This window comes from Lampris incognitus, chromosome 5 (assembly GCF_029633865.1).
Source record: "Lampris incognitus isolate fLamInc1 chromosome 5, fLamInc1.hap2, whole genome shotgun sequence".
Lineage (NCBI taxonomy): Eukaryota > Metazoa > Chordata > Actinopteri > Lampriformes > Lampridae > Lampris > Lampris incognitus.
This window is the reverse complement of record NC_079215.1, coordinates 56479511-56494544: the sequence shown is the minus strand read 5'-3', so window position 1 is coordinate 56494544 and position 15034 is coordinate 56479511. Positions and strand designations below refer to the sequence as shown.

General features: G+C 44.6%; 1 protein-coding gene across 1 annotated transcript in view; it reads right to left on the bottom strand.

Annotated features, from left to right (window-relative positions):
* sh3pxd2aa (SH3 and PX domains 2Aa) overlaps positions 1-15034 on the bottom strand; it is a 193069-nt gene that overhangs the window by 121877 nt on the left and 56158 nt on the right. Inside the window, exons 3-4 of the mRNA XM_056279980.1 lie at positions 7976-8051; positions 120-196 (exon numbers count right to left, since the gene is read on the bottom strand). Coding sequence (XP_056135955.1) covers positions 120-196; positions 7976-8051 — 153 coding nt within the window. The remainder of the gene's footprint in view (positions 1-119; positions 197-7975; positions 8052-15034) is intronic.

The following is a 15034-nucleotide window of genomic DNA, read 5'->3' as shown; positions in this document are numbered from 1 at the left end:
AGCCATGCAAAAGGATGTCATTAACCGTGACCTCTGACCCCTCCGGTGGGAAATTGGCCTGACCTAGACACTCGTATAGATTGGCGAAGCACGGGGCGTTCACAGTCGGGCCTCCTTACCCTGCAGTAGTCGTCGATGAAACGAAGCCTCTTCATTGCCACATCCCGCACATGACTCCTCCGGAACAGGATCTTACCTGAGGGAGAGGAGGGAGCAGAGCAAGGAAGAAGAGAGGGAAAGGGAGGTCAGTTTGATGAAAGAAAAAGAAGGAATAAGAGACAGAAGAAATATCTGACAGAACGTTTTTAAATACACAAAGCCCGTACAAATCACATTCAAGCCCATTTGTGCAAGTCATAGAGGGGCAGGTGTTTGTTTGTGTTGTACCCCTTGCCGCCAGTAGATGTCAGTAGCGAGCAGTGGTCCTTCACATCCCAACCATGTCTACACCCACGGCCCCTAACCTCTGGAGGTGGTGACCGCTGCCCCTGACCGGACTCTCTAAACAGTAAACAGGATCTCTAAACAAACGGGTCATGTGTACAGCCTGCTTCCCACCACTTGTGGCGAGGATCAAAGTCGAACCCACATGTGGGGACCCCCTGCAGCCCCCTCCTCTGCTGTACCCCAACCAAACCAGCCTTCAGCCTATCAGACGAGGGGACACCGGGCCCTCGGCAGAGGAAGTGACATCAACTTTCTTTTAAACAGTGAGTGAGTGTGTATTTGTTTGTGTGTGAATGTGTGTCTGTACAAATGTGTTAGTCAGTGCATGTGCATATGCATCCACGTGTGTGTGTGTGTGTGTGTGTGTGTGTGTGTGTGTGTGTGTCTATGTGTGCATATGTGTGTGTGAGTGTGTGTGTGTGTGGGGGAGTGTCTGTGTGCAAGTGTGTTTGTGCGTGTCTGTGTGCATGTGTGTGTGCGTCTGTGTGCATGTCTGTGTGTGTGTGTGTGTGTGTGTGTGTGTGTGTGTGTGTGTGTGTGTATGTGTGTGTCTATGTGTGCATATGTGTGTGTGAGTGTGTGTGTGTGGGGGAGTGTCTGTGTGCAAGTGTGTTTGTGCGTGTCTGTGTGCATGTGTGTGTGCGTCTGTGTGCATGTCTGTGTGTGTGTGTGTGTGTTTGTGTGTGTAAATGTGTGTGTGTAAATGTGTGTGTGTAAATGTGTGTGTGTGTGTTAGAGGAAATGAATAAATGCAACTCGGACAGGATGTCTCTCGGGGGAAGTGTGTGTGTTTGTGTTTGTCTATATGTATGTGAGTGTGTGTGTATGCACATGTGTATGTGAGTGAGGGAAGAAACAGATGCAGTTGTGCGACATGAGTCCCATTCTCTCTGAGGAGCTGCACTACATCCAGTAATGTCCATCCAATTCAACCTTCATCCAGCTCTGTGGGAAATGTCTTCCTAACAAGCGTCTTAACGTGAGACATGTGATACATGCCAGTGTGGATGTGTTGTTATTAACATGACACATGCCAGTGTGGATGTGTTGTTATTAACGTGACACATGCCAGTGTGGATGTGTTGTTATTAACATGACACATGGCAGTATGGATGTGTTGTTATTAACATGACACATGGCAGTATGGATGTGTTGTTATTAACGTGACACATGGCAGTATGGATGTGTTGTTATTAACATGACACATGGCAGTATGGATGTGTTGTTATTAACATGACACATGGCAGTATGGATGTGTTGTTATTAACGTGACACATGGCAGTATGGATGTGTTGTTATTAACGTGACACATGGCAGTATGGATGTGTTGTTATTAACATGACACATGGCAGTATGGATGTGTTGTTATTAACATGACACATGGCAGTATGGATGTGTTGTTATTAACATGACACAGGGCAGTGTGGATGTGTTGTTATTAACATGACACATGGCAGTATGGATGTGTTGTTATTAACATGACACATGGCAGTATAGATGTGTTGTTATTAACATGACACATGGCAGTGTGGATGTGTTGTTATTAACATGACACATGCCAGTGTGGATGTGTTGTTATTAACGTGACACATGGCAGTATGGATGTGTTGTTATTAACATGACACATGGCAGTATGGATGTGTTGTTATTAACATGACACATGGCAGTGTGGATGTGTTGTTATTAACATGACACATGGCAGTATGGATGTGTTGTTATTAACATGACACATGGCAGTATAGATGTGTTGTTATTAACATGACACATGGCAGTATAGATGTGTTGTTATTAACATGATACATGGCAGTATAGATGTGTTGTTATTAACGTGACACATGGCAGTATGGATGTGTTGTTATTAACATGATACATGGCAGTATAGATGTGTTGTTATTAACATGACACATGGCAGTATGGATGTGTTGTTATTAACATGACACATGGCAGTATGGATGTGTTGTTATTAACATGACACATGGCAGTGTGGATGTGTTGTTATTAACATGATACATGGCAGTATAGATGTGTTGTTATTAACATGACACATGGCAGTATGGATGTGTTGTTATTAACATGACACATGGCAGTGTGGATGTGTTGTTATTAACATGACACATGCCAGTGTGGATGTGTTGTTATTAACGTGACACATGGCAGTGTGGATGTGTCGTTACTAACGTGACACATGGCATTATGGATGTGTTGTTATTAACGTGACACATGGCAGTGTGGATGTGTTGTTATTAACATGACACATGGCAGTATAGATGTGTTGTTATTAGCATGACACATGGCAGTATAGATGTGTTGTTATTAACATGACACATGGCAGTGTGGATGTGTTGTTATTAACATGACACATGGCAGTATGGATGTGTTGTTATTAACGTGACACATGGCAGTGTGGATGTGTTGTTATTAACGTGACACATGGCAGTGTGGATGTGTTGTTATTAACGTGACACATGGCAGTATGGATGTGTTGTTATTAACATGACACATGGCAGTATGGATGTGTTGTTATTAACATGACACATGGCAGTGTGGATGTGTTGTTATTAACGTGACACATGGCAGTGTGGATGTGTTGTTATTAACGTGACACATGGCAGTATAGATGTGTTGTTATTAACATGACACATGGCAGTATAGATGTGTTGTTATTAGCATGACACATGGCAGTATAGATGTGTTGTTATTAACGTGACACATGGCAGTATGGATATGTTGTTATTAACGTGACACATGGCAGTGTGGATGTGTTGTTATTAACGTGACACATGGCAGTGTGGATGTGTTGTTATTAACATGACACATGGCAGTATGGATGTGTTGTTATTAACGTGACACATGGCAGTGTGGATGTGTTGTTATTAACATGAAATGGCAGTGTGGATGTGTTGTTATTAACATGACACATGCCAGTGTGGATGTGTTGTTATTAACATGACACATGGCAGTGTGGATGTGTTGTTATTAACGTGACACATGGCAGTATGGATGTGTTGTTATTAACATGACACATGGCAGTATGGATGTGTTGTTATTAACGTGACACATGGCAGTGTGGATGTGTTGTTATTAACATGACACATGGCAGTGTGGATGTGTTGTTATTAACGTGACACATGGCAGTATGGATGTGTTGTTATTAACATGACATATGGCAGTATGGATGTGTTGTTATTAACGTGACACATGGCAGTATGGATATGTTGTTATTAACATGACACATGGCAGTGTGGATGTGTTGTTATTAACGTGACACATGGCAGTGTGGATGTGTCGTTATTAACGTGACACATGGCAGTATGGATGTGTTGTTATTAACGTGACACATGGCAGTGTGGATGTCTTGTTATTAACGTGACACATGGCAGTGTGGATGTGTTGTTATTAACATGACACATGGCAGTATAGATGTGTTGTTATTAGCATGACACATGGCAGTATAGATGTGTTGTTATTAACATGACACATGGCAGTATAGATGTGTTGTTATTAACGTGACACATGGCAGTATAGATGTGTTGTTATTAACATGACACATGGCAGTGTGGATGTGTCGTTATTAACGTGACACATGGCAGTATGGATGTGTTGTTATTAACGTGACACATGGCAGTGTGGATGTGTTGTTATTAACGTGACACATGGCAGTGTGGATGTGTTGTTATTAACATGACACATGGCAGTATAGATGTGTTGTTATTAGCATGACACATGGCAGTATAGATGTGTTGTTATTAACGTGACACATGGCAGTATGGATATGTTGTTATTAACGTGACACATGGCAGTATAGATGTGTTGTTATTAACGTGACACATGGCAGTATAGATGTGTTGTTATTAGCATGACACATGGCAGTATAGATGTGTTGTTATTAACGTGACACATGGCAGTATGGATATGTTGTTATTAACGTGACACATAGCAGTATAGATGTGTTATTAACGTGACACATGGCAGTATAGATGTGTTGTTATTAACATGACACATGGCAGTATAGATGTGTTGTTATTCACGTGACACATGGCAGTATGGATGTGTTGTTATTAACATGACACATGGCAGTATAGATGTGTTGTTATTAACGTGACACATGGCAGTATGGATATGTTGTTATTAACGTGACACATGGCAGTATAGATGTGTTGTTATTAACGTGACACATGGCAGTATAGATGTGTTGTTATTAACGTGACACATGGCAGTATGGATATGTTGTTATTAACGTGACACATGGCAGTGTGGATGTGTCGTTATTAACGTGACACATGGCAGTATAGATGTGTTGTTATTAACGTGACACATGGCAGTATAGATGTGTTGTTATTAACGTGACACATGGCAGTATGGATATGTTGTTATTAACATGACACATGGCAGTATAGATGTGTTGTTATTAGCATGACACATGGCAGTATAGATGTGTTGTTATTAACGTGACACATGGCAGTATGGATATGTTGTTATTAACGTGACACATGGCAGTATAGATGTGTTGTTATTAGCATGACACATGGCAGTATAGATGTGTTGTTATTAACGTGACACATGGCAGTATGGATATGTTGTTATTAACGTGACACATGGCAGTATAGATGTGTTGTTATTAACATGACACATGGCAGTATAGATGTGTTGTTATTAGCATGACACATGGCAGTATAGATGTGTTGTTATTAATGTGACACATGGCAGTATGGATATGTTGTTATTAACGTGACACATGGCAGTATAGATATGTTATTAACGTGACACATGGCAGTATAGATGTGTTGTTATTAACGTGACACATGGCAGTATAAATGTGTTGTTATTAACATGACACATGGCAGTGTGGATGTGTTGTTATTAACATGACACATGGCAGTATAAATGTGTTGTTATTAACATGACACATGGCAGTATAGATGTGTTGTTATTAACATGACACATGGCAGTATAGATATGTTATTAACATGACACATGGCAGTATAAATATGTTATTAACATGACACATGGCAGTGTGGATGTGTTGTTATTAACATGACACATGGCAGTATAGATATGTTATTAACATGACACATGGCAGTATGGATATGTTGTTATTAACGTGACACATGGCAGTATGGATGTGTTGTTATTAACGTGACACATGGCAGTGTGGATGTGTTGTTATTAACATGACACATGGCAGTGTGGATGTGTTGTGTGTAGGGAGTGCTGCTTCAACCTGCAGTTTACTGTAGTCAATATGTGTTAGCACGTCTACGCCTGCAGACACACAAGAAGTGTTGTATCTGGAGCTGTTGGCTTCGTGAGCAAGAGATGGGTGGGAGTTTGGGTGGTTTCAAAGATGCTTGTGTGTGTGTGTGTGTGTGTGTGTGTGTGTGTGTTTATTTGAGAGAGAGAAAGAGAGACTTAGAAACAGAGATAAACAGCATTAGCAGCTGATGCTGTCAGAGTGTTTGGGCCATAGGGGTGAAGGCGAGCCTTTACTAAAATAAACACTCCACTGTAGGCGGGCTGCTCTCGTTGCTGTGTGCTCGCTCTCTCTCTCTCTCTCTCTCTCTCTCTCATTCTCGCTCGCTCTCTCTCTCTCATACTCTCTCTCTCATGCTCTCTCTCTCTCTATCTCTATCTCTCTCTATCTCTATCTCTCTCACTATCTCTCTCGCTGTCTCTCTGCCCACGTCTCTCTCGCTCACTATCTCTCTCTCTCTCTCTGTCTATGTCTCTCTGTCACTATCTCTCGCTCTGCCTCTCTCTCTGTCTATGTCTCTCTCTCTCTGTCTCTATCACTCTGTCTATAGCTCTCATTCTGTCTGTTATTTTATGTAAAATAAAGAGTTGTTTAAAAATTCAAATTCTCACTCTGTCTCTATCTCTCTCACCCCCTGTCTATCGCTCTGTCTTTCTGTCTCTCTCTCAGTCGCTCTCTGTCTCTCTCTCACTCTGTCTCTCTCTCTGTCACTCTGTCTATCTCACGCTCTCTATATCTCGCTCAGTCACTCTCAAAGACACAGCAGGAACTGCATACACACCACACACACACACACACAAAGGAACAAAGATAGGCAAAGAAGTCTGTAAAAAATCCATCTGTGCATCACTTGCTAGCTCACATTCATTTACCAACACCTGCAACTGTGTTCACAAATTCTATACTGTTCTCATTTCATCTATTCTCTCTCTCTCTCTCTCTCACTCCCTCCCCCCCTCGCTCTCTCTCGATCTCTCTCTCTCTCATGGACAACAGAGATTTGCACATATGCGCGCACACACATACACGTCATCGATAAAATTAGCAGCCAAGTCCTTCACTTGTCCATAAGTTAAAGGCACAAATTCACGTTTGTGGCACCCACGTTCAGTACGGTCCATGCAGTGTCTTTGTCCACGTCTAAGTTTGTCTTCGTTTGATGGCTGGGAGAGCTGGCGCTAGATCTACTGGGAGAGCTTGTCCTGCTGCGTCCTGTGGGCCCAGGGACCACAGACCTGCCTGGAGCTGTGCCCAAAGACGAAACACCGAGGGCGGTCTGACAGGACGCGGAAGCAGGACAGGCTAAGCTAACTATTAGCCCATGCTGACTGGCAGTTCCGATAACACCGAGGGCGGTCTGGCAGTGGCCTCGCCTAGCCTTGACTGTGTTTTAAGTGTCATCGTGTGCGGGGAGGTGTATTGAAGGTGTCTGGCTGGGAGAACTGGCGTTGGATCACCTGAGGGAGCTTGGTCTGCCGCGTCCTGTGGGCCCAAGGACCACGGCGCTGACCTGAGCTGCACCCAAAGAGGAAATACCGAGGGCAGTCTGACAGGGTGCGGGAGCGGGGCAGGCTAAGCTAACTGCTAGCCCATGCAGACCGGCAGTTCCAGCAGTCAGCCTGGCTGGCGTTCATTCTCCTGGACAGTGATTTTTTTTGTTTAGTTTAGATATATGTGTTAGTTTGGATCTATGTGTTCTTGTAGTTTTTAGATATGTGTTTGGTCTTTGTGTTGCACTGCTGTGGGCCGGGGGAAACGATGTGTCATTTCATTTCATGTGCGCAAGTGCATGAAATTAAACGACAGATGAAGTGTTTCTGATTCTTATTCTTAACACTTGACAATAAATGGTCACAAATGCAGCAGTTGGTCACTGCTCTACTGCGGCAGGGGACTACGAGACCAAATGTCTGTGCCCTGAGATGCACACCGAGGGATATGGTGTTATCTATGGCATGCCTTGAATCCTTGCCCTGACACACACACACACACACACACACACACACACACACACACACATGCACAAACACGCACACACACACTGAGTTACTGTGAGCTTAAGGTCAAAGATAGTGTCTTGTCAGCATGAATACACATGTATAAGCAGACACACGTGCGCACACGAAAACACATGCACGCTAGTGTGCGTCCAGGCATCAATATCCTGCTCATATTGACGCCCTGTAAAGGTGTGTCATCTATTATTTACACAGACACCTATCAACACGGCTGAACCTGCAGTGTGGTGTAGCGGCCGGCGCAGGTGGATGCCGTTACCTGGCAGAAAGGGTATGATTCTCTTCTTGGGGTCTTTCTGCCCTCCCTCGATTGGGAACTTGTCAAGAATCTGCATCTGTGGAAGCAAGCAGAGAGAACGCTCAGTCACCACCTCCAGTTATTCAGCTGTCAGAGCTTTTCACACAACGCCATATCGCACGCACAACACAATAACACAACAACATGTTAGACTGGGTGGATGATCCAGTCATAACAGCTCGTACATTTCCGGTGTGGTCGGCCCTATAATGGGATGAACCCATTACCCGTATGGGTAATGGGTTCATCTCTTCATTTCCTGTTTACCATTGCAACACTACAGCCTGATACCATGACCTTATCCATCGAATTCTACATGGCTGTCAGCTGTTACAGGTTATATAAACACGTTGGATTTAGATTTTAAAATATAATTACAATTATAATATTAAAATTATATCATACTATATATAAGATCAGTCTCAAGATAAATGTGATACCCTATCGAAATGAAACAATTAAAAAAGTCCAGTATGAAGTCAAACCTATTATAGAACTAAATGAGGCGGCGCAAATTGACGTTTGCAGCAGCCTCACCCAGTACCATCCATGTAGTGTCTTTGTCCACCTCTGTCTCTAAATTTGTCTTCATTTGATGACTGGGAGAGCTTGGTCTGCTGAAACCTGTGGGCCCAGGGACCACGGCCCTGCCTGGAGCTGTGCCCGAACAGGTAGCACCGAGCGGAAGCAGGGCAGGCTAAGCTAACTGCTAGCCTATGCAGACCAGCAGTTCTGACAACACCAAGGGCGGTCTGGCGGTGACCTCGCCTAGCCTCAACTGTGTTTTTAGTGTCATAATGTGGAGTGCAGGGGAGGTGCGTTGAAGGGTCTGGCTGGGAGAGCTGGCGTTGGGATCGGCTGAGGGACCCTGGTCTGCTGAGTCCTGTAGGCCCAAGGACCACGGCCCTGACCGGAGCTGTGCCTGAAGAGGAAACAGCGAGGGCGGTCTGACAGGACGCGGAAGCGGGGCAGGCTAAGCTAACTGCTAGCCCATGCAGACCAGCAGTTCCGACAGTCATCCTGGCTGGCGTTCATTCTCTGGACGGTGATTTTTTTTGTTTTAGTTTAGATATATGTGTTAGTTTGGATATACATATGTGTTCTTGTAGTTTTTGGATATGTGTTTTGTCTTTGTGTTGCACTACTGTGGGCTGGAGGAAACAATGTTTCGTTACATTTCATGTGCACAAGTGCATGAAATGAAACGACAAATAAAGTGTTTCTGATTTCTGATCATCAAAATGTTAAGCTCATGGTAGCTCCAACAGTTAAGAGTATTAGCGTATTTTTTTACTTAAATTTATTTCTGATTTTTCCCTTTTTTTCTCCCAATTTTGGTGGCCAATCGGTCCCTTTTTTTTTCTTAGTTCAAACACCCACCCTCGTACTACATGCGTTCACCAACTGCATCTCTCCAGTCGGCAGTCTCGAAGGAGACGCCTCGCCACTTTCGTGACAAGGCGAATCCAGGCCGAACCACTGCTTTTTCCAACACACACAGAGACGCATTCATGTGACGAACACAAGCCGACCATGCCCCCTCCCGAAGACAGTGTTGCCAATTACTGCTGCTTCATTGAGTCCAGCCATAGTGGGATCTGACGACACCGGGGCGCAAACCCCGGTCCCAAGGGGGCAACTGCATCGACACAAAGCCAATGCTTAGACCACTACACCACCGCGGACCCGCTATTAGTGTATTTTTTTGGACAACGGAAATGCATTGAACAACGACCAAGAAACATCCCTCTTGATATATTGGGCTATTTTCCACATGGCAGCTGCAAAGCACACAAGCAGAGGTACATCACACATGTTGCTAAAGCAAAGTCTGTCCACACGTCTGCTCCCCAGCACGCCGGGGCAGCAGCAGCCTGGTGGGAAGTGTCCATACCGCAGAAGAGGAGGGCACCAAGATTTATTCATAGAGCACGGCGACATTTGCACAGTGAGAGGAGAGGCACTGACAACGGAGATGGAGGGAGAGGATGGAGGGAGAAGAAGGAGGGGGTGGGGGAGACAGAGGAGGTACACACAAGACAGACAGACCCTGGAGAAACGTCAGAAACCAATTGAGAAAGCAATGCCTCGTGGTGATGACTGTGAGATTGTGTGTTGCATCAGAGATGTTTTGGAGAGACAAACAGGATTGGGCGGGGGAGGGGGGCAGAGAGAACAAGGGAGACAGAGCGAAAGAGCAAGAGGAAAGAAGGGAAGTGTAGTGGAGACAGAAGAAGAAGAAAAGAGAAAGGAGGTGAAAGCAGGCCAGGAGAGAGAGAGACAGACAGAGAGACACAGCGAGAGAGTGAGAGAGACGGAGAGAAAGAGAGAGACAGACAGACAGACACAGACAGACAGACAGAGAGAGAGACAGAGAGCGAGAGAGACAGTGAAAGAGAGAGACAGAGAGATCTTTAACCTTTAACCAAGCCTTTAATGTTCCAATTCTTCAGTCACATCAAGATAACATTAACACAAATACTCATATACATAGTGAAAAACACAACAATTGTCATACACAGTAAAAACAAAAGGATACAGACCTCCTATTTTTCCTTTTTTTCAGAAATTAAGAAGTACTTGGTCTTCCACTGTGCACAGCACATCCCCATGTCCCCACATAGAAATAAAGCCTTCCAAGTTTGAACTAAGTTTGAAAAACATGAACTCAATTTTCAGCCGAGCAGCCACTAGACCCCTGAACATGAGCATGGCATCTGTGGACCCTGTGCCTTTAATTTTGTTCCGTCTGCTAAGCCAAATGCTCATTTTCGCCTGACCTATCAAAAAATTAACCAAGGTGACACATCTGCGCTGCACAAAGACAAACAGGCTGTCTGCAAGAACCTCTCCTAAACCTCTGAGCCACTAATGCAGTACAGAGAAAAGAGGGCCCAACCTGGGACATCAGAGCCATAAGTGCTGTAGGGTTTCCTCATCATTACAGAAAGAGCAGTGACTCCCTGCCCTAGGATCAATGTGTGCCACATGTCTGTTCATAGCCACAGCCCCATGTACCACCCTCCACTGTAGATCCGCAGTGCGTTTCTCTATGGGGCGTTTGTACAGGGACCTCCAGCTGCCCCTGGGGGATGAGCCTGGCGCCAATACCCTCAACCACCTCGACTCCTGCACGCCGGCTAGTGATGTTCTGTTGAGAACCTTTACAGCGACTGCGTACAAAGCCTTCTGTGATGTACTTAAGAAGTCATGTAGTTCTGGTGTTTTGAAGGATAGAATGGCCCCCTTCACTTCTTCCTGCTCCTCCACTGCTGCACGGACTGACAAAGATGGAAAAACAGGCCGCATAGCTGGCTGATCCTCTCCACACTCTGCTCCTAGTGCCTCCCTGAAGAAGCCAGGAAGTGCACTGATCACTTCCCCCAACAACCTCTCCATCAAACGAAGAGATTTAAAGCCAGTCTCTTGGCTCAAAGTGCCAGCCGTCTTCCACTGTCCTCCTGATCTGAGAAACACTAACTTTGTAAGTCCAGCTCTTATGAGGGATCTCTGTACACTTACGGAGCTGAGCATCCTGCAGCGTATCAGTGGGTTATGGAACAGTGGTTCCTCCCCTACACTGCCATAGAGCTGTGAGTAGTCTCTGTTGGTGCGTAAGACCGTTCCCCAAGCACGGAGGACAGATTGATAGAAGGGTGTTGTCGTGAAATCCATGCCAGCCAGGTCCAGAAGGAACAAGTGCTTGTCATAGTTCAGGTTCATAACCCTCCGAAGCAACACAGATGCTGTTTCACTCCAAAGTCGCTGGTCATGGTATAAAAGGCGCTGCACAGTTTGAAGGCAAACAGTCATGATACCACTGCGGAGGTCAATCAGGCCCTGGCCTCCTTCTAGCACTGGTAGGAACAGTACAGCAGACTTGGTCCAGTGAAAGCCTCCCCAGAAGAAGTCCACCAGCGTCTTCTGTACTTCCCATATGAATGTGTCCGGATGTTCTACAACTGTAAACCGGTGCCAGAACATCGAGATAATCAAGTTGTTAACAATCAAGACTCTCCCCCTATAGGACAACTGAGGCTGGATCCAAGTCCATCTAGACAATCAGGCACTGACCTTTTCAATTAAACCCTCCCAGTTTTTGCTCAGGAAGCGGTCACTGCCCAGAAAGACACCTAGGCATTTTATCCCTTCTGTATTCCACTGCAGCCCCCGCTGGTAATGTCGGCTTTTCTCTATTGTTCAACTCCCCCAGCAAGAGACCCTCAGATTTTGACCAATTGACTTTTGCAGAGGAAGCTTGTTCATATAAGGCCAATTTCTGCTTGAGAAATTGTACACCGTTTTGAGTTGTTATGAAAACCGCGACATCGTCAGCGTATGCTGATAAGCTAACTGCAGTGGTGATGTTCCCTGAAAAGGTTAGTCCTGGGAGCCCCTGCCTGAGCTGAAATAAAAGCAGTTCAATGGCCAGGGAGTACAGCATTCCAGATAAGGAACAACCCTGTCTTATACCTCTCTTAACAGAGACAGGTCGGCTGAGTCCACCTCCTACCTTCAAGAGAACACTGGCTCCGGAACACAACAACTTGATCCAGTTAATAAATGTATCCTCAAAACCAAAACCTTGAAGTGTTTTGAACAGATAGCAATGACCAATCCTGTCAAAAGCCTTCTCTTGATCTAAGGAAAGCAGGCCAACATCCAGCTCCTGGAGCTTAGATATGGCAATAATGTCCTGTATCAAAAAAAGATTATCCTTAATTGTACGGTCAGGAACCCAGTACGTCTGGCTGTAATGTACAACCGTATCCATGCACTGTTTGAGTCTATTTGAAAGACATTTTGCAATTATCTTATAATCAGTACATAACAATGAAACTGGCCTCCAGTTTTTCAGTATGCCAAGATCTCCCTTTTTTGGTAGCAGTGTCAGGACAGCCCTTCTACAACTCAAAGGTAGAGTTCCAGGGTTCAACCATTCTTTAAAAATATCGTGTAAGTCTCATCCAATTAGACTCCAGAACGTCTTGTAGAACTCTGAAGGAAGTCCATCAACTCCAGAGGCTTTGCCACAGCTGAGCTGCTGAACCGCCGCAGACATCTCGTCAAAGGAGATGGGGGACTCCAGCGAAGTCACCTGTGTCTACCCAGCAGAGGCAGTCCCTCCAGTAAGTATCTCCCCCACACAGTCAGAGTCACAGGTCTCCGCACTGAACAGGCTGCTGTAAAAGTCTATTGCCAACTACCTCATCTCTGATGGATCAGTTGTTATTGCCCCGCTGGGAAGTTTGAGATGCATCATCACATTGCTCTTTCTAATTTTTCTCACGAGTTTAAAGAAAAAAAAAGTTGGAGCATCTATGTCTTTGATGGTGGCAATTCGGGTTCTAATTAAAGCACCCTTTGCTCTCTCATGTAGGAACCTACCGAAAGCCTTCCTCCTACTTTCCCAAGTGCTGCTGTTGCCACCATGTCCAATAATTACTTCGTTTTCTAATGTCCTAATTTCTCTCTCTAATTCGTCAAGACAGATTTTCTCCACACCGAGTGTGGTGTTTGTATTGCTAACATAAAATCCTAATTTGTGTTTTTCCTACCTCCCACCATCGAGCTAAGCTCTCAAAATCTTTCTTCCTCAGCCTCCAATGACTCCAGAAGTCAGAGAAGAATTGACAGAAGGCTTTATCATGCGTTAGCCGCACATTGAAGTGCCAGTAGGAAGCGTCGAAATTGAACTTGTAAGGAAAAATCTGCCACTACCAAATGGTGATCTGAAAATCCCACGGCTGATATCATGGACTTAATCAACCTGTTGCTATATGTTTGATTGAGGTAAATCCTGTCCAACCTGGCTGCCCTAACAATACCCTCAGCAGTTTTTACCCATGTGTACTGCCTAACTGTTGGATTAAGTGTCCTCCAAACATCCGTAAGGTCATTTTCTGTGACCACAGTGGACAGAAAACAAGCTGACGGTGGATGGGGCTCTTCTGAGTTTCTGTCAACTGTAGGGTGTGTAGTGCAATTACAGTCTCCTCCCATCACTATGATTGAGCCACTATTAAATTGTTTAAGTTTATCCCTCAGTTTGCTAAACAATGTCAAGCGATCAGTGCCTGTATTATAAGCATACACATTTATAAACACAAAAGGTATGTCTCGGATTGTTGCCTGAACTACTTGGATTCTGCCCTGCTCCACTTCACATGTCAAAACATTTTTTAAAAGGAGGCACTGCGAGAAAAGAACAGCTACACCTGCACTAAAGTTGGTACCATGGCTCAAAAAAACCTGGCCTGCCCAACTCATTCCCCTCTCTATCTCGTTGTCTACAGAGCTGTGTGTTTCCTGTAGGAAGAGTACATCTATGTTTTTAGCTCTACTCAGCTCAGCTACCAAACCTCGCTTAACTCTATCCCTTCCTCCATTAATATTTAGACTCCCTACTCGCAAACTGTTCATCAAAAGAAGAGAGAAAAGGAAGGATGAGACAGTAAAACCTTTCCAAGAGAGAAAAAAAAACACCTTTTGTATATCACATATATTTCAGTTTTGAACATTTAAAGGAACCTTTCCTCGCCTTTCTTTCCTGAGTTTCGTCAGGATCTTCTTTAGACGAAACAGCTTCTGTTTGCTAAGCTCTTCATATCCAGCCGTTTTTCTGATTTTCATAACAGAGTTGACAAACCTGTCCAAGGCTAAGAAGAAATCTGATACTTCCACAGACTGTCTGCCATATGTTTCGTCAAGGAAATCATTAATCTTCTTCAATTAGTATGACTGCTGATCACCTAGTGATACAATATCAGTAAACTGAGATACGCTATCATCCTCTAACATTTCCTCATCTTCATTTCCAGCGTTTTCACAGTGTGACTCACCTGCAGGGACCTGACTCTCAGCCTCAGCTGGGTGACTGTCTCTCACTGGTTCTCTGTCCTCTGTCTCTGCATACATCCGCATCCTGTGCTTCAGTACCACTCAGATTACCGTCATTTACAGTATTGCTGTCCTGCTCAGTTGTTACATTTCCCTCCATACCAGGTTGCGGATCGTCGG